Here is a 20,650-nt window from a genome sequence, read left to right as displayed (position 1 = left end):
TGTGACACTGAAGACTGGAGGAATGATGCTGAAAATACAGATCACGGGATTTAATTACATTTTAAATCACGTAGAAAACAGCTATTTGAAATTGTAATAATTTTTCAAATTTTTACTGTAATTTGGTCAAATAAATGCAGCCTTGTTGACCAGAAGAGACTTCTATCACACACATTAAAAATCTGTGTATACCCTTTCAGTCGTAGCTTACTCTGCCCTCACAAACACACACACAATCAGAACGGTTGATTGTAGTGTAGGGATGTAGTGTATCAGCATGCTCCTCCTTATCTTCTTGCCTCCCTGGATGCTGTGTATCATAGTGCCTTAAGATTTATTACAGATTGTAAATTTTCCACACATCACTGTGTATTATATAATAGAGTTGCCTGGTCTTCTCTTGCAGTTTGAAGGGAAATGAATTGGTAACTATTGATTTACAAAGCAACTTTTTTTGCCATTTATCTCTGTTGTTTGACTCAACAAAAAGTAGTTGGTAACTATTCATTGTGTTCCCAGTCTTATTATAATCTATATGTACCTTTAGCTACAACTAATTTAGGTAAAACTGCTTTTGAATATGCTGCACCTTCAGATTGGAACTCTCTCCAAATGAAACTGCAGCTAAATCAATTGGTGTCTTTCAGTAATTTTAAAACACTTATGCGCGCAATAGAAAATGATTTAATGATTTGTAAATGCTTCTAATGCTGTGCTTTTATTGATGGGTTATTGTGGTGATGTATTGTTGTTTGTTATATGTGTATTTGTATAACTGGGCCACCTATCTTGGCCAGGACTCTACTGTAAAATAAATTTTTAATCTCAGTGAGGTTCTTTCCTGGTTAAATAAAGGCTTAAGAAACAAGAAGATAAATCTCTCTCACTTTAAAAAAACAAACAAACTCAGGGTAAAGGAACAGCAGCTGCAACCTTCCTTGTAGTGAGTACTGTCTTTCAATCCCATTTTCGGTATAAAAAAATGATCTGACTCACACAAGGCGTAGGGTTAGTTACAACTTGGGACACCAGTTGTTACTTGGCACATGAGAACTTGCCTATATCTGCATCTCCACATCTAGTAACACAGGTCAGTGGTTGTGGCGCTTTCCATAGGGACCCCATATGTCAGTATTGATGTAACGGTGAATGTGACTGACTGAAAGGGAATGTCTCGGTTGCGTATGTAATCCTCGTTCCCTGAAGGACGGAATGAAGACGTTACGTCCCTCCTGTCACAACCCTGCACTACACTGCTGAACGACCAGGACATGGTCTCAGCACAAACCTGAATGCAAATTCCACTCGCCAATGTTCATTAGCCTTTTTGTACCACTCAGAGGAGGTTAGGTATCAGTATCGACGTAATGTCTCTGTTCCCTCCCTCCAGGGAACACGGGTTATATATGTAACTGAGACATTTTTAAGGCTGTTGTCCTGCTCCTCTGTAACTTGTATTCTTGGAGTGTTTGTCTGAGACTGACATCTAGTTGACATTTTATTACCAGGGTTCCTCGTTCCTGGTCCTGGAGAGTCACTTTCACACAGAGTTTAGTTTGATCTCTAATGGTATTTAAAACTAGCGATCAAGTTAATACTCAGTGTAGTGATCCAGTAATCTGTTTGTTTTCTGAAAGTCGCAGATTAATTACATAAAACACAGAAACACTTTCAATTTGAAGCTCTACATCTGTGTCAGTTTCACATTTATAATACTTACACTTGTAGTGTGAAACAGGCCGTACTATTCATATGAATTCATGTACAATGATTGTAACGGATCATCAATTCTAGACTTTGAACCTACAGTCATTAGTTATCAGTTCCACTTTTACTGGATTCATCTGCTCACATGATGATTTAGTGCCAGTAGTTTTCTGTGAGATTCACTATCATCCGTTTGTCCTGCAGAAGCAGCTGAAGGAGACGCAGGAGATGTTCCAGCAGAGAATCCAGCAGAGAGAGAAAGATCTTCAGCAGCTGAGAGAGGCTGTGGAGTCTCATAAGGTGAGTCTGGAGAAGAAGAGAAGTTTGTCTCACTCTCAGTTCAGACTCACTGAAGCCTGAATCACTGTGTGTCCTAACAGCGCTCTGCACAGACAGCAGTGGAGGACAGTGAGAGGATCTTTACTGAGCTCATCCGCTCCATTGAGAGAAGCCGCTCTGAGCTGATACGGCTGATCAGAGATCAGGAGAAGACTGCAGTGAGTCGAGCTGAAGAACGACTGGAGCGACTGGAGCAGGAGATCAATGATCTGAGGAGGAGAGACGCTGAGCTGGAGCAGCTTTCACACACACAGGATCACATCCAGTTCCTGCAGGTAACAGAGATCTAGAAGAACAGGATCATAGTGGACTTGAGTCAGATCCTGCTGTGACAGAGACTCACAGAGAAACATTTCATGAGTGTCTTATTATATAATCATCAGTCAGACTCTTAAACTGATCATCTTTTTTTGAAAGAGCCGCCACTTACAAATGAGCTCTTAATCTCTTAGGAATCTTTTCTCTGAGCTCTTTCTTCTGGGAGATATACAGTATTTAGCTGTTAAACACCACTAGCGCCGTCAACAGTTGAAAACTTCACTAACATTTAATTTTTTTACCAATTTTTTCCTCTGATTCGTTTTGTCTCTCAGCCCAAATTTACATTATATTCAGTATCCATATTGTAGTTTAACAGTAGTCTTCATTAAAGCTCTAGTCTAGAAATGTTTATTTTGCCCTGTGTGCTGAATACGGATATATAAACAATATGTTTGATCATTTGCACAGCCGCATCTCTCTTGCTCATTTCAGAAACAGGTTGAAAAGGATGTGTAGGTGGTCAATGAATGATTAGGAGAGATTACTTGGAAACATTACATTTTATTGCCCTGTCCATCACTCAAATTGCTCTCTGTGTGGAGCTGAGTTTTGTGTTTTCTGTAGAGTTTCCAGTCTCTCTCAGCTCCTCCTGAATCTACAGACGTAAATGATGATCTCTTCAGTTCTCTCTACTCTTCTGATGCTCTGAGAGAATCTGTCCATCAGCTGAGAGACAAATTGGAGGATTTCTGCAAAGAGGAGCTCAAGAAGATCTCAGACAGAGGTAAAGTCCTGGAGATTCATCTGCTCTCAGAAACCAGTCCATCATCTCATATCATGGAGAACATCATATTAGAAATGTCTTAGGAATGGATGCAGGATCATGAGAATCACACTGTTCATGTCTGTTGACTTCCACAGTCACATTCACCAACATTGATCTCTGGACCAGGAACAACTTCCTACAATGTAAGTCAGTAAGAAAACAAGCAGAAAAACTCACTGAGTGTGTTCATGTTCTTCCTGTAGAAGGTGAAAGAAGAGTTTTATAATTGATGATGTAAATGATGATTTGCTCAGGATATCTGGTAATCTGTACTGAGACACTGATGATACACTGAACATGAAGAGTTCAGCTACATGAAAAGATCAAACAGATTAATAACTCCTGATTCTGATGTGTTTTATCTCCATCAGATTCCCATCGGCTCACTCTGGATCTGAACACAGTATATAAACGGCTCTGTCTGTCTGAGAGCAACAGAGCGATTACTGGCACTGGCACAGAGCAGCCGTATCCTGATCATCCAGACAGATTTGATGTGTGTCAGCAGGTGTTGTGTAGAGAGAGTGTGTGTGGACGCTGTTACTGGGAGAATAAACTTGCTCTTGTGAATTTATTTGGATGTTAATTACATTGTGCAAGCTGTCTCGTTAATACCGCGTGGTTTACATACATGCTGCTGCTGATTGGGCTGACATGTTTGACACACCCACCAAACAAGAGAAAACGCATCTGAAACCCCGTTGCACACCGTTTCCAGGAAACATGTCGTTCAAACCGGAAACCGTAGCAAAACGATGCACACCAGTTTGAGCTTGAACATGCCCCTGGAGAAGGCGTTAAAGATGCACGGGATGCTGTTGTGGAATATCTGAAGGCTACAGGGGTATATTATAGGCTTTAGATAGTAGTGCTATAATATTTATTAATTAATTATTTGTTATTATTATTATTAAAACAATTTTTGAAGTGCATTCATTGAGATATAATCCATGCTGCATACTCCGATACAGTAGGTGGCGGTATGCACCTGATAAGTCATGGTTGCAGAAGAAGAAGTAAGTGCAGCATGCTGTGTGTGTACAAGCTGTACAAATGTATGTTTAAAAGGTTTCTCTCTACCTCTTAGCTCCTGGCTGATGAAGGGCACAAGGTAACGCACAGTTTCATTTTCATGTTGTGTAATAATCTTTGAGAGATCTCCTCTGAAGCTGCTAGCTAAACGTTTAGCATGTGCATATATAGCAGGTTTTGAATTCCAGTGATGCACATTTAATTAGCTAATGTTGTTATTCAGAGTGTGTGAGATTCATTGTCTCTGTCAGAAGCAGAACACTGTGTTTTATCGCCTCATCTCTGGGTTTGCACTCCAGATAGATTGTTTACAGCAAATCAGGTCTTTATTTGGTCATTCTATATGTTTAGTTTTTCTCTCTAAATTGAGATTTCATTAATTAATTAAGTTTGTCAGTTGTTAAAAACTAATTTTTGGTAGGTGCTTTATCTGCATTAAATGTTGTTACTGTCAGTGTTAAAATAATTCATGTTATTCAGGCTTACTACAGTAAGGCAAGGTTATTAAATTAGCCTGTATACTAAAAATGTGATTTATTGTCACACTGTTTATTGTGTGGGCCAATTAGATTGCACATGTGTATTAATTAATTTATAGGTTTGTTATGGACATTTATATACAATTTGCAGGCAAACGTCTAATGACTTTGTTTGTATTCAGCTCTTAAAGTGTTTTTTGAAATGAGATTGTCGTTTGCGCATTAGCTCCGCCCACTACCGGAAAACTCAAAGTGAGAGAAAGCGTCAGCGAGTTGTGCGCCTTCACACTAGAGTTAACGTTACGCCAAATACACAAACACAGGTGCGCTGCGCATCCATTCAGATGAAATAATAAATAGCGTCAACACAGTACTCACTTTCCTGTTTACATAGTAATCGTGTGATACCATGCTGGAAGCTTGCGGTGAAGGCGTCTGAAGAACAAATCATGCTATTTCAGACTGCATCCTCAGGATGTTGGCCCACAATTGAATTAAAAAAGGGAAACTGATGTCACAGTTTCCCTGGAGCTTTTTTAAGGACCTATCTAGCTTATGGAAACAACTTAGAATTAGGCTTGCCGCGATAGACGGTGCTGACGGTGATACCGGTGTTAAGCCGCAACACCGGTTACGTCACTTGCCCACCGTGTCACCGACCCCCACCATCGTTTTGATTTTTTTATAGTAATAAAAATAATTTAGTTCAGTAAAAGAACAGACACTACAATTAAAAACTGAACGCGGCTGCTCAATGCAGCGTGACGAACGACAGTCGCATGACAGATCAGATTTCATTTCTCCAGTGAGGAGTGAGTGATGCGAGCTGACTAACATATCTAAGCTGATTTTGGAAGTTTTTTTAAACATTCGTTTCTTATATAATTGGTTCCACATTATTTGCTGATTTTTACTTTATTTAAACTTTGTGTCATTTATTTATTTTATTTGGCATCAAGGTGTATGCCGTGCCTCCAAGCTTTCTTATTCTTTTTTGTTTTGTAGGTTTTGTATACCTATTTAAACTTTATGCAAGTTATTTGTTATTTTATATTAGGCATAGCCTGCCCTATATTGTGTATAGGGTGTATTTGTTTTGTTAATAAAAGTTCTATGTTTTATATATACGTTAAAGTGAGTTTGATGTTGTATTTTGTTGTTGCATTCAAGCAATTGACGCCTAACTGCCGCTAATTCAAAAGTGAAAATAAAATGCGCACGGTGTTTTCAAGCTATTTAAAAGCGATGAAAAGAGGGAAAATTAAAACGAACAATTGCTTTACGCCGAATTGCCGCTATTTAAAAGCGAAGGAAAAGAGGGAACGCCCCCGCCCCGCCCCCACGGTGATACCGGTATTACCGGTGTTGTCACACGCCGATTAACCTTTGGGAAAATTTCCTCACCGTCACAACCCTAGTAGCTACTGAGTTTACCACTGATAGGCCGGCGGTGCATCTGTATACACGCTCTCCTCACGCAGCGGACCACTGACTCTCCTCAGCCGGCGACTAAGCCTGACTCCGGCTGAGGAGAGTCAGTGGTCCGCTGTGTGAGGAAAGTTAGTCGCCGGCTGAGGAGAGTCAGTGGTATATACAGTGGTATATATTGGTGTATACATATGCGGCCTATCGGGGGTAAACTCAGTTGCTACTGGCAATTGTATAGTGAATTCCCACGACAAGTCATTAGCCCTATTTTTGGACCTTCCGGCCCGCTATAACTAATGTGAATGTGCTCAACAAAACTCCTTTGGTGTGGTCTTTGTTGAGAGAATAGAATGCATGAACCAAGGGAGGTTACGTATACACATGCTGCCAAGGCACATTTCAGTTCAAACAACATGTAAATGTGAATTTTGCATCCGATGACCCCTTTAAGGCCATTTTCTTGCTTCTCTGTAACTTTTATTCTTTGAGTGTATGTCTGAGACTGACATCTAGTAGACATGTCATGATTTACAGACTCACAGACATGCCAGTTTTACACATGTGATTTAAACACAGAACCAGGAAACAGAACGTGAAGTAGAGCTGTCGTGTGTTTGTGACGACTGCAGGAGATGAGCTGCGATGGATGACCACAAAAACCACGGCACTGTATCAGCTGCAGCACAGAGGACAGAGAAACCGGTATTTAAAATTAGTGATCAAGTTAATACTCAGTGTAGTGATCCAATAGTCTGTTTTCTGTATAGAGTAGCAGCTTAATTACACAAAACATGGAAACACTGTCAGTGTGAAACTCTACGTCTGTGTCAGTTTCACTATTATATTTATGCTTGTAGTGTGAAACAGGCCTATTTAGGTTAATTCATGTACAATGGTGGTAAACAATTAATTATTCTTGGAGTTTGAATCTACAGCCATTCGTTATCAGTCCCGAAATATTCTTTTAATAAAGCTTAAGGGCCAGTTTTACTTAGCAGGGCAAATTAGCGCAAGAGCACAATTCCAAAAGAGCACTGATGGGCGTGGAAATTTCTGCGGGTGATTTACTAAAAACGCGCAAATTAAAGAACACAGATGCAACATCTCATTTACATATCGATCAATGCAATATACCAAGCGCAGCGCAAATTAGAGCAGTCGCAAATAAAGAATAAAGAAATAGTACGTTGAAAAGAACCGGATGTCAAAAAAATGCTAGAAGTTGCAAGAAGTTTTAATAGACCTGGTATTGCGTGACTCCTAGTTGAGGGTTCCAAGTCGTCTTTTATTTCCTGAAGCAAATTCAAAATAACATGGCTTGGCAAATGATATGTTCGGATACTGTGTTGTAGTGTGGAGAGTGATCACACGGACAACAGAAGTGCAATAAATTCCCCGGTGGGAGGTTTATTGCACAAAAAGAGCAGGTACTGTGAAACGGTGTGCTGGCGTGCTCCGGTGCAGTAGATCCTAGTCGTGCAGCAAAGTGTCTGTGTGAGCGGGGTGGCGTGCTGATCATCAGAAGCTTGAATCTGCAAGAGAGCAAGAACACAGCGTTAGTCTTGCTCTGGAGTTGAAGCTCATCTCCTTCTTCTGCTTAAAAGCTGTGTTGCTGATGGGATTCAGGCGTCGGTGATCAACACCCAGGCGACGCTGATATCTCATTGGCCGGCTCGCCACAGTGTTATAATGTGCAAAATAGCTTAAGACATGCTTTTTTGGGGTGCTAAATAATGGCGCAAATGACAGTAATTTGACGAGCGCAAACGTTAGTAAAACACGTTGCGTGATGCATTTGAATACTCTCCCCTCCAATAACTTTTGCGTCTGAAATGGAAACTCTTAAAAATGCATATTCAATATGGTCAGGTGCAAAAATAACTCTGTCCATGCCTTTTCAGCACTAAATCTTCACTGCGTGTCTTTAGTAAAACCTGCAGTTTTAATGCAAAAAGATGGTTTGTGCTGGCGCAAGCTGTTAGTAAAACTGGCCCTTAATCTGCACCTCAAATACATCCCTTGCAGGGCTATTTTGTATGGAGAAGCACATGGAAACTGTTTTCTTAACATTAAAAGTTGAATGAGACAACTCGAGCCATTTAGAAATATTCTGTAATCCCTGTGTCAGTTGCTCACCTGGAAAGCTAGGTGTTTTAGTGGACACATGGACTCCATTTTGAGTTTAACTCCTGACACTTCTGGTGTAAGCCAAATAACTCTTCGATCTGTCTCATTAATATTGTACAGTTCCAAACATGAAAGATCAGCATTCTCTCTCGATGTGCCCTTTTTTATGACATCTCCTGCACTCTTTGTCCTTGAACCAGCAGTCATTCGCATCATGAGACATTTTTTCCACAGTGATAGCATTTCTGTTTTCTTTCTGATTTCAGTGACGGTTTATGTGTCGCACATTCCATTGATTTTTGTTGCAATTCCAATGCATCTTTTGCTGCAGTCTCGTTGGATATTGCTATGTTCAGTGCACGATCAAGTGTCAAGTCTTTTTGTGTGCTTTCATTGTGCATTCCACACACAAGGCTGTCTCTTAATGCATCTGCCAGTCCAGCGCCGAATTGACAATGTTCTGACAATCGGTGTAGCTCAGCTATGTATTCGGAAATGCTTTCTCCTTTAGTTTGTTTATGCTTATGGTATCTGAATCTTTCCGCAATAACTAGGGGTTTGGGGTTCAAATGTTCATGTAAAATGTCCACTATTTGCTGGAATGTTTTATCCACTGGCTTTTTAGGGGTTAACAAACTATGGAGCAGTCCATACGTCTTTGCTCCCATCATGCTCATCAAAACAGCCACTTTCTTACCATATGCAACGGCATTAGCCTCACAGTAGAACTCCACTCATTCCACATAAGTTCCCCAATCCTCAGCATTACTATCAAACGCGACGATCATTGACATTTTTGCTCGTTTGCAGTGTAGCTTTACACATTCATTGGTATTTCTCATTTTCATGTGACTCGTGCTCTCTCTTTTCACGATCTTTCTTTTCCTGCTTCTTGTCTGTTCAGGTCTTGTTGTCGCATCCGTGGTTGTTGATCCAGACCTTGTCGCCAATTTTGTTGCGTATACTGGCAGATAACACGACACAATTGTCTGCTGTGTAACTCACGTTATTTTTACTGTTAACTCTGATTGATTACCAATACATCACTATATGGGTCACTACTAGAGGGCAGGCTTATCACAAAACTATGATATCCAATACATTACAGAGACCCAAAACATGAGGCTGTGTATCAGCAATCAGTCCTACGAGGATTTCAGACAAAAATGCAAGCTGCTGCAAATAATGCAGCGTTTGTTTGCTTTTGTATTAAATTCTGCATTTAACAGAACCAAACAGAATCTGACTGTGTCTTAAGGGTCCTTGTGAAGTTTCAGTGTCACTTTTGCACTAAAGTTATAAATAATGGTCAAACTAATCGTAGCCTTTGAGCTGCTTTTACTACTCAACCCTGAAATGCTTTTAGATGGATATTTATGTTTTTTGCAGATGTTTTATCTAAACTATGTCCTAGAAAGTTCACATAGTGTAAGTTGCAAACATAAGAATCTGTAGCTTTAATGTGATATAGTAATTATATGAGAAGAATGAAGCTGTTGTGAAAGTGCTGGATTGAGATGATGTTTTAGAGATATGTCAACAAAAGCCGCACAAATCTGATGTTCGTGCAGGTTATTGTGTGGAGCTGATGAGTTTGGATTTCTGTTTTCTGTAGAGTTTCCAGTCTCTCTCAGCTCCTCCTGAATCTATAGACGTAAATGATGATCTCTTCAGTTCTCTCTTCTCTTTTGATGACCTGAGAGAATCTGTCCATCAGCTGAGAGACAAACTGGAGGATTTCTGCAAAGAGGAGCTCAAGAAGATCTCAGACAGAGGTAAAGTCCTGGAGATTCATCTGCTCTCAGAAACCAGTCCATCATCATCTCATATCATGCAGAACATCATATTAGAAATGTCTTAGGAATGGATGCAGGATCATGAGAATCACACTGTTCATGTCTGTTGATTTCCACAGTCACACTCACCAACATTGTTCTCTGGACCAGGAACAACTTCCTACAATGTAAGTCAGTAAGAAAACAAGCAGAAAAACTCACTGAGTGTGTTCATGTTCTTCCTGTAGAAGCTGAAAGAAGAGTTTTATAATTGATGATGTAAATGATGATTTGTACAGGATAGATGAAAAGATCAAACAGATTCATAATTCCTGATTCTGATGTGTTTTATCTCCATCAGATTCCCATCGGCTCACTCTGGATCTGAACACAGTGAATAAACGCATCCGTCTGTCTGAGAGCAACACAGTGATTACCTACAGTGACACAGTCCAGTCGTATCCTGATCATCCAGACAGATTTGAGTGTTTTCCTCAGGTGTTGTGTAGAGAGCGTGTGTGTGGACGGTGTTACTGGGAGCTGGAGTGGAGTGGAGATGTGCGTATATCAGTGTCATATAAGAGCATCAGCAGGAAGGGATCGAGTATTAAGTGTCAGCTTGGATTGAATAATCAGTCCTGGAGTTTGTTCTGCTCTCCCTACAGTTACTTTTTCGGACACCATAACATGCAGACTACTCTCCCTGTAAAGTCCATCAGCAGTAGAATAGGAGTGTTTGTGGATGACAGTGCAGGAACTCTGTCCTTCTACAGCGTCTCTGACACAATGAGCCTCATCCACACAGTTGAGACCGCATCCACTCAGCCGTTCTATCCTGGGTTTTGGGTTGGTTTTGGATCATCAGTGAAACTGTGTTGATGAATCAGAATAGATTGACGAGAGCTGCATGATAAATCCATAACATGTTATAGAGTCTCTTCTATTCTCTTCTTTACATTAATACTGCATTCTGTCACTGAAATAACATGTCCAAATAAATGTATTGAATTCTCATATAGACGATAAGATCAGTGTGTGTGAGTCCTGCTGAATGACAATGTTTTTCTGTGCTTTTCTCAACTTCTGTTTTTGTTGTTGAAATCAGTCATTTAGAACGTAATTTAGTGTCACATCAATCATTTTCATTAATACTATCAAAATTACCTTTAAATTCATATGATCACACAGTCAATAAATAATTTTCATTATTCACCTTATGTAGCCACGAGCCACTGTTTTTATTGTCATGCATTTAATTGTTAAGCACGAATTTATTTGTTGACTGTGGAATTCGTTTTTATTTTTGTGAGTGTATGTGTGTGCGTTCAGTAGTTCAGTTGTTGCCTTATTTCAGGCACACATCCGGGCATGCATCAGATCGCTGCTCTTCTCACACTGCACTAAACTGTCTGGGGTTCCATCTACGTGCTGTTGCATGCACACTACACAAAAGATCGGCGACAGGGTCACATATTACACAACCTCTTAATAGGACTAATCGCCAACAACTCTTGTCTGGTCTGAAAAATGACATTTTCCAACCAAACACATGCGAGAAGTGATGCAGGAAAGATCATGCATTAGACAGGAGTTCTTATGCGAGACAGATTTCTAACTGTTAAAAACTGTAGCCCACAAGAAGCCTGCAATACAAGTTGTCTGTAAGCTGGTTTACAGCAAAAAAAAGAACCGTAAGAAGATGGTTGCTTGCTGAAGCCATGTGTGCTGATGTTTTGTTGCAAATGGAAGAAGCAGAACAGTTAAAAATGCAATGAAAAACTGGTTTAATCCGAGACATGAAAAACAGGATAAACATGACAGGGAAAGTGGGAGCCAGAGATGTACCACCGCTGGAATCAGGACCTTGTGAAAAGGGATGGCCCAATAAACCACAGAGTCACTTTGTGAGCTGGCACCTTTAGAGGCAGGTCTCTTGTGAAGAGCCATGTCCTCTGCCCACAAACATACCTGGGGGCCGGAGTCCAGCGGCAGTAAGCAGAGACATTAACACGTATTTCCATCCGAAGAAGGGCTTCCGTAGCCCTCTGCCACGTGCAACAACACCACTGGATGAAGGGAACCGTCGCCTCAGGCTCCTGTGAAGGAAAAAAGAAGAGACCGATATTCCAGGCAACACTGAAATGGGGAGAGTCCAGTAGATGAAGTAGGCAAGGAATTTCAGCCCATGTTAGCTGCTGGCTCCAGGAAAGAACAGAATTTTCAGCCCACTCAATGTGGGAGTTGTGCTTCACCAGCCAAGGGTGCCCTAGCACAAAGGATTGGCTGTGGGACTCCAGCAGATACAACACAAACTCCTCATGGTGGTTGCCAGAAATGGTAAGACTTATGGGGATAGTCGAATGGGAAATGAGGGTGAGATGGGAGCCATCGAGTGAATGAGCTGTCAAGGGAACCTGGAGAGGAATGGTAGGCAGCTCCCAACTTCCAATGAAGTTGCCCTCAGCCCCAGTGTCCACCAAAACCAGGCATGAGTGAGAAGAGTGATCTCACTGAACTGTGGACGGGAGAAGAGTGCATGCTACAGGGGATTTGTTGACGGGATAGTCTTGGGACAGTTTTATTACAGATTTGCTTGTAGAGTTCAGTGTTTGTATTCCCTGTGCAGAGGGAACAGTTTTATTGTTATTATTGCGATGTTTTTACATTTGAATTGCCACAATAACTGCATGGCGTGTACAATTAAACAGTGCAAAATGAAAGTAATACAAAGCAGCATAACATAAATGAAGAACAAAAGTTTCTGTCTCTTTCTTGCGGTTGCACTGAGTCTCTTTCTTTGTCTCTCTGTGCCACGCAACATCTCTCATGAATCAACAATGAAGCAACACTACATATTGTTCATAATACTGAATATGCCACCTGCGCATCTTCCACGATGATTGTTACGACAAATGATACTCCTAATGAACCAAACTAAACAACTAACACACCCAGTCTAGGGGTTTTATTTTCTAATCATCCGTCATAACACTAAACCACTTTCTCTATGTGATGCCAACAACATGCGAGTCAGTCCTATCCAAAATGTGTGGATGGAATTGTGTGTGTGTGTGTGTGTGTGTGTGTGTGTGCATTCCTCATGGGTGTCCGAGTTCTTGATCCAGCACAAGCATGGATATAGTAAAATTTTCTTAAAACACAGTGGTGGCGATAATCCCAGAACACAAAAAAGAATCCTATCCCAAACAGGAGGGGAGAACGATAGAGGAGTAATGAAAGCATTAATCCATGACCTGAACCAGGGCCGTCCTTAGGGGGGTGCAACTGGCGCTTGAGGGGGCCCCTCGTCGAACGGACCGAGGGGGGCCCCGCTCCCTACCTCACACCGGGCCCCGCATCAGCTAAGGACAGCCCTGATGTGAAAACACGAGGCACTTCTCTTCCAGTTTCAGAAACCGCCGATCACATGCCCCACCTACTTATTCACAGGTGAGTGACGTCATCTGGGCTCTGTTAAATCGTGTCAGTCAGAACTATCCCTATTTAAATACCTAACAACTGTAAAAACCAACTCGAACACATGATTTAGCGTTTGTCCCCTAAAAGAAGCCGAATGCCTTGCACAAAAAAAACAGGTTGATCTCAAAGACAACAGCTGTTTATCTCCAGTTATTTCAACTGTTTATCGGCAAGGACGCTTTACCTCAACAGTTCATGTTTAGATAATAAAATATTGTTGATAATCACACAAAAGGTGTTTATTTAGCATAGTAAAGCCTCTCCCCCATTGACATCCATTAAAAAAAAGGCCTCTTGTCTCCTTCCCTGTGTACCGCCAAAGCTGCAGCATCAGCATTAGTCATTACGCTTTTTTGGCTAAAGGTAGCAGGCTTGGATTCCAGTTGCTTTGAAGCTGCTTTACAGACTCACAGACACACCTGTTTTACACACGTGACTCAAACACAGAACCAGGAAACATGAATCACATGAGTTCAGGGAAAGAGAAACTGAAAGTGCAGCTGAGCTGTTGTGTGTTTGTGTCTCTGTATTCACGCAGTAAAATGGCAGAAGCCAGATTTTCTCAGGATGAGTTGATGTGTCCAGTGTGTCTGGATCTGCTGAAGGATCCAGTGAGCATCCAGTGTGGACACAGTTACTGTAAGAGCTGTATTACAGGCTGCTGGGATCAGGAGGATCAGATGAGAGTCTACAGCTGTCCTCAGTGTAGACAGACCTTCAGTCCAAGACCTGCTTTAGCAAGAAACACCATGCTGACTGATCTGGTGGAGAAACTGAAGAAGACCAAACTACCTGCAGACTGTGACGCTGGAGCTGGAGATGTGCAGTGTGACGTCTGTACTGGAAGAAAATACAAAGCCGTCAAGTCTTGTCTGATGTGTCAGGAATCTTACTGTCAAACTCATTTTGACCGTCATGAGGAATTTCATTCACGTAAGCCACACAAAGTGACTGAAGCCACTGGACGACTGCAGGAGATGATCTGCCAGAAACATGAGAAGCTCCTTGAGGTTTTCTGTCGCACTGACCAGAAATGTATATGTGTGCTGTGTACGATAGATGAACATAAAAACCACGACACTGTATCAGCTGCAGCACAGAGGACAGAGAAACAGGTATTTATATCTTGACACTGGTAAAATATTGCTAAACACTTTTCATATGTGCCCGTTTCATAGGTGTTTATATTCGGTTCTGGGGTAACGCATTACAAGTAATGTGAATTATGTAATCCGATTACTTTTCTCAAGTAACTAGTAAAGTAATGCAAGTTACGTAATCAGATTACTTTTTAAAGTAACTGTAAAGTAATGCATTACAAGTAATGCGAGTTACATAATTAGATTACTTGTTTCAAGTAACTAGTAAAGTAACGCAAGTTACATAATCAGATTACTTTTTAAAGTAACTGTAAAGTAATGCATTACAAGTAATGCGAGTTACATAATTAGATTACTTGTTTCAAGTAACTAGTAAAGTAACACATTACTTTTAAATTTACAACAAAATATCTGAGTTACTTTTTCAAATAAGTAACGCAAGTTCCTTTGTTTTTCCATTTATTGACTGATAGCTCTCTTTGGGTTTTGTTATTAAAAAATGACAAAAAGCACAGCTGACAAAAAGTAAGTAATGCACTGCTTTCCATAAACGTAACTAATGCGATTAGTTACTTATTTATGGAGTAACACAATATTGTAATGCATTATTTTGCATAAAAAGGAACTAATGCAATTAGTTACTTATTTATGGAGTAACACAATATTGTAATGCATTATTTTGCATAAAAAGGAACTAATGCAATTAGTTACTTTTTTATGGAGTAATGCAATATTGTAACACATTACTTTTAAAAGTAACCTTCCCCAAAACTGTTTATATTGCAAGCCATATTAACAGGTTATAGCATTCAGCAGAAAAGAACAACAGTTGCAAGAAGAGTTTCACTGTTTGGTGAAAATGCACTGTAAACATTTATCAACACAATCTCTCGTAAAAATAGGCTTCGATTAAGCAATATAAAATAATGGAGAGAACTATTCACTCGTACTTTGACAAAATATATACTTCCATAAGTCAAAACACACGTTAAATGCAGTGACGGATGACTTTTTATTCAGTAAATCCGACTGAATCGAGATGATTTCGGTCATTTATTCACTTTGTTCGTTTATTTTGTGTAGAGCCGCAGCTTAATTACGCAGCAGAAACACTGTCAGTGTGCAGCCCTATGTCAGTTACACTTTTTTAATACTTACACTTGTTGTGTGAAACAGACTTTAATCTTCATGTGAGTTCATGTACTACTCACATCATCACTTCTGGAGTTTGAACCTACAGCAGCAGTGGAGGACAGTGAGAGGATCTTTACTGAGCTCATCCGCTCAATTGAGAGCAGCCGCTCTGAGCTGATACGGCTGATCAGAGATCAGGAGAAGACTGCAGTGAGTCGAGCTGAAGGACGACTGGAGCGACTGGAGCAGGAGATCAATGATCTGAGGAGGAGAGATGCTGAGCTGGAGCAGTTTTCACACACACAGGATCACATCCAGTGCCTGCAGGTAACAGAGATCTAGAAGAACAGGATCATAGTTGACTTGAGACAGATCCTGCTGTGACAGAGACTCACAGAGAAACATTTCATGAGTGTCTTATTATATAATCATTAGTCAGACTCTCATCTGATCATCTTCTTCTGAAAGAGATGCCACTTACAAATAGCTTTCAGCTCTGGAAATTTCTTTGGAATCATTTCTCTGAACTCTTTCTTCTGGAAGATATATTTAGCTGTCAAACACCACTAGCGCCACCAACAGTTCAAAACTTCACTGACATTTCAACTTTATACCTCATTTTTCCTTCTAATGTTTTTACATCATGGTGAAATCAGTGAACTCAGTAATACCGATTCTGAGTAACATTCATCAAAATTGGATCCTGTGATCTTAAACTTGATAAAATGGATTTTCATTTGCCTGTGACATATTGATGAATTTCACCATGAAACCCCAAACATGAAGTGAGGCTGTATATTATCAAAGTGCATATCCAGTTAAATAATGTACTTTATTTAGATCTAATCTAGGCTACTGGCGAAATCAGGTATTATGGGGAATAGCAAATATTCACACCAATATTCATTATATTCAGTATCCATATACTAGTTTAATAGTAGCCTTCATTAAAGCTCTAGTCTAGAACATTAATTTCGTCCCGCGCGCTGAACACAGAAATATAAACAAGACATATGACTGTTTGCGCAGCTGTGGCGCTCGCTCAAGACAATAGACGTGTAGGTCGTGAATGAATGATTAGGAAAGATTACTTGGAAATATTAAATATTATTACCCTGTCTGTCACTCAAATGGCTCTCATGTCAGAACTTTTCTTTCCCTTTAAATCACTCGTATAAGCGGTCGGCTCACTCTGGATCTGAACACAGTGAATAAATGGCTTGTTCTGTCTGAGAGCAACACAGTGATTACTTACACTAAAACAGTCCAGCCGTATCCTGATCATCCAGACAGATTTGATCGTTGGTGTCAGGTGTTGTGTAGAGAGAGTGTGTGTGGACGCTGTTACTGGGAGCTGGAGTGGAGTGGGAGAAAAGTGTTTATAACAGTGTCATATAAGAGCATCAGCAGGAAGGGATTGGGTGATGAGTGTGTGTTTGGATATAATAATCAGTCCTGGAGTTTGTTCTGCTCCTCCTCCAGTTACTCATTCAGTCACAATAACATATGGACTACTCTCCCTGTAATAGAGTTTCCAGTCTCTCTCAGCTCCTCCTGAATCTACAGACGTAAATTATGATCTCTTCAGTTCTCTTGTCGCTTCTGATGTCCTGAGAGAATTTGTCCGTCAGCTGAGAGACAAACTGGAGGATTTCTGCAAAGAGGAGCTCAAGTACAGCGTCTCTGACACAATGAGCCTCATCCACACAGTCCAGACCACATTCACTCAGCCGCTCTATCCTGGGTTTACTGTTAATAGAGGATCATCAGTGAAACTGTGTTGATGAATCAAAATAGATTGATGAGAGATTCTACCCATAATACTTCGAGTTGCTTGATAAATCTGTAACAGTGAGATGTTATAGAGTCTCTTCTCTTCATTACATTAATTCTGCAGCTGAAATTCTGTCACTGAAATAACGTGTCTGAATAAATGTGTGTGATAAATCCTCATAGACAGTAAGAGACAGTAAGATCAGTGTGTGAGTGTGTGTGTGTAAGAGAGAGAGAGAGAGAGTGTGTGTTTGTGTGTGTGTGTGTGTGAGAGAGAGAGAGTCATGCTGAGTGACAATGTATATCTGTGCTTTTCTCAGCCTTTATTTTTTCATTGAGTTTAGTATAGTATCACATCAATCATTTTATTATTACTATCAGTATTACATTCAAATGATCACACAGTCAATAAATCATTTTCGTTGCCCCTTTCATTGTTCTGTGTTCTTCTGTCTTTTGGTGTCACAGGCCGCTGTTTTTATTGTCATAATATTATTTTTTTATTATTTGTATTATTTTATTAATATTATTACTATTTTATTAATTAATAATAATAATAATAGTTTTTTTAAAAAAACATAATTTACTAAAATTATTATATTTTGCAGTGAAATATTGCAATAGTAATATATCTTGGTTTGTTTAATAATTTTACTAGTAATAACAATTATTATGTACTAGTTATTATAGTTGATAAATATTTTTTTTTTGCCGAATTGCGCAGCACTACAGACAACCTTTTTAATTGCCATCACAATTTTTATCAGAAAAGTTCAAGTTGTTTCTTGAAGATTGTGAGGGATTCTGCTCTCTGGATGGAGTTAGGTCGGTCATTCCACCAACAGGGTACAGTGGGAAACCATCCTGGAGAGTGATTTTGTGCCTCTGCGATGGAACCACAATCCGCCGCTCATTTACCTACCTCAGGCTTCTAGAGGCGATGTAGATGCATAAGTGCAGGGGAAATAGCTTGTAGGAGATGTGAGGAGATTTGGGTCTAGAGGACAAGTGGTAGGGTAACTGGAGAGGATTCATACAATTCATATTGTTGAAATGTTAAGGCTTTGTGAGTTCCCAGCATGCACTGCAGCATGAATAAATGATGCAGTTACTGTTATAGGATTATTGTTTTGCTGTTTGCTGACTTCATTTAAACTTTTTGTTGTTGTTTTGTCATTACGGTTAGTTATTTGTTGTAATGTGATGTAAAGAGCTCATCTTTTTGAAAATTGTTGATTGCCACCGTTCTTGAGGTTTGAGTGTCTTGAGGCCTAGAGTATGTTCAACCGCTTATATCTGCGTCCTGGATATTTTAGGCTTGTAAGTTGTTTTATAAACAAAGACAATGTTGTCTACATGTTAAATTAAGTTATCCATTAAGGTTTCTATAACAATTCATTCAGTCACAGTCATTCGTAAATAAACTGATGATGTATTGATGATGAAGAACTAAACACATAGTGAGAGAACTCAAAAGTCCTTCTGCATCAAGCTGCCTTTTTTTTTTTACATTTTCTCAACTATTTATTTTTTACTAGTGATGGGAAGTTCGGATCATTTTACCAACTCGGACCTTTGAGTCTCGTTCAGCAAAATGAACGAATCTTTTTTTGAGTCATTTCGTTCATTTCGTTCATTTTAGCAAAATACTTACAAAATACTGTTACTTCCCTAACACATCTACTACTTACGCAAACGTTGATCACACTACAAACAATACAAAACTGCAATAAGAAACAGAAAAGATTAATTCATTGTTTACCTGGGTCTTCAGTCTATGATTAGCTCACCTCAGCTCTTATCTGACAAGTCTTCGGGTTTGAGTCGTTCCTTCATCACGTGACAGCCCCATACGCTTTAACCAATGCAGTCTGAGCCGGAAAGAGAATTGATTAGTTCATCTCTCGAGTCTTTCGAATCATTCGTTCTTTTGTCACGTGACGTGACAGCATTGGATAGAGAAATAAGTTAATTTACAAGCTTCCTTACGAACGGGTGCATAGTTATTATTATTATTATTATCATCATCATTATTATAATTATTATTTACTCTTACAGTTACGTGATGCGTTTCTGCTCTCAAATTGTAGCTTTTTACTTCTTACAGTTTATAAATGTGTGAATTTCTGTCATTATGGTTCTTTTCCATAACACTGAATGTTGTAACAAAGGAAATAAAGAGTTGGTTGTTATTATTAAGTCTCTTTCCGGCTCAGACTGCATAGGGTAAACTTATGGGTCTGTCACGTGATGAAGGAACGACTCGAACCCGAAGACTCGAGAGATGAACTAATCAATTCTGTTTCCGGCTCAGACTGCATTGGTTAAACTTATGGGGCTGTCACGTGATGAACGAACGACTCGAAAAAACCCGAAGACTCGAAACAGGTTCAAAATGAACGAATCGTTCAAGAACGACCCAACACTAGTTTTTACAGTGAAGGAGGAGAGAAGATGACTGCTGATGCATGTTGTTTTGTTAGTGAAGTTATTAGCAAAATCATCAGCAGTTAAAATAGTGGCAGAGGAGGACAAAGGAGAGTAATATTTAACATTTATGAAATTAAAAATTAAATTAAGTATAAAATTAAGGTAGAAAAATATACATCAGTATTTTAGATATTAATAAATACCTTTTTCAACTATAACAGACCAATTCACAGGTTCTGATAGATTCAGGGTTTTGTGTGACCTAATACCACATAACATTTCCTTTTAAGAACTATTGCTGTGCTTTTAATTCTCTTTTCATTTTTGGTTAATTTACAGGAGTTTTTTTTTTGTGTGTGTGTGTGTGTCATTTTATTCAATGTCAGACTTCAAAATCACTTCTTCATTTGTGTTTTCTGATGTCAACATAAATGTTGCTAGTTAGTTGAAATGCCCATGAAGCCTCGTCCAGCTCATGTGCATGATGCATTTTTCATTATAGGAGATTTTTATTAGCGCTGGTCTTGTGCTCAGAACAACACGTCTGTCCTTCTAGGTGGTGAACATTTCTTATTTATGGATCTTTATCCCAGAGCTGGCGGGTTCGTTGGGAAGTGCAATGGCTTTCGTATGTGTGCTGTTTTTTCAGCTTTCATTTTCGTTACTCAGGGGTACTCAGTTGGGAGGGCAAGGCCTGTGAGTCACTCAAAGTACAGTCACAGTACAGTTACTCAAGGCTGAAATCAGTGCAACGAGAGA

At 39.7% G+C, this 20,650-nt stretch overlaps 2 protein-coding genes across 2 annotated transcripts in view; both read left to right on the top strand.

The window, feature by feature from the left end:
• Window positions 1–10,887, top strand: part of LOC107554369 (tripartite motif-containing protein 16-like) — a 34,525-nt gene extending 23,638 nt beyond the window's left edge. The window contains exons 2-6 of the mRNA XM_016236857.1: window positions 1,912–2,007; window positions 2,088–2,321; window positions 9,815–10,020; window positions 10,143–10,162; window positions 10,336–10,887. Of these exons, the coding sequence (XP_016092343.1) occupies window positions 1,912–2,007; window positions 2,088–2,321; window positions 9,815–10,020; window positions 10,143–10,162; window positions 10,336–10,853 (1,074 nt within the window). The 3' untranslated portion in view covers window positions 10,854–10,887. The remainder of the gene's footprint in view (window positions 1–1,911; window positions 2,008–2,087; window positions 2,322–9,814; window positions 10,021–10,142; window positions 10,163–10,335) is intronic.
• A 3,109-nt stretch (window positions 10,888–13,996) lies between these two features.
• Window positions 13,997–14,584, top strand: LOC107554368 (E3 ubiquitin/ISG15 ligase TRIM25-like). The gene has a single exon (XM_016236856.1). The coding sequence runs from the start codon at window positions 13,997–13,999 to the stop codon at window positions 14,582–14,584; it is 588 nt and encodes a 195-aa protein (XP_016092342.1).
• The last annotated feature ends 6,066 nt before the right edge of the window (window positions 14,585–20,650 follow it).

This window comes from Sinocyclocheilus grahami, unplaced genomic scaffold (genome assembly GCF_001515645.1).
Source record: "Sinocyclocheilus grahami isolate Dianchi unplaced genomic scaffold, SAMN03320097.WGS_v1.1 scaffold499.1, whole genome shotgun sequence".
NCBI lineage: Eukaryota > Metazoa > Chordata > Actinopteri > Cypriniformes > Cyprinidae > Sinocyclocheilus > Sinocyclocheilus grahami.
Note: the sequence above shows the minus strand (reverse complement) of the source record. Positions and strands in the feature narration are given on the sequence as shown.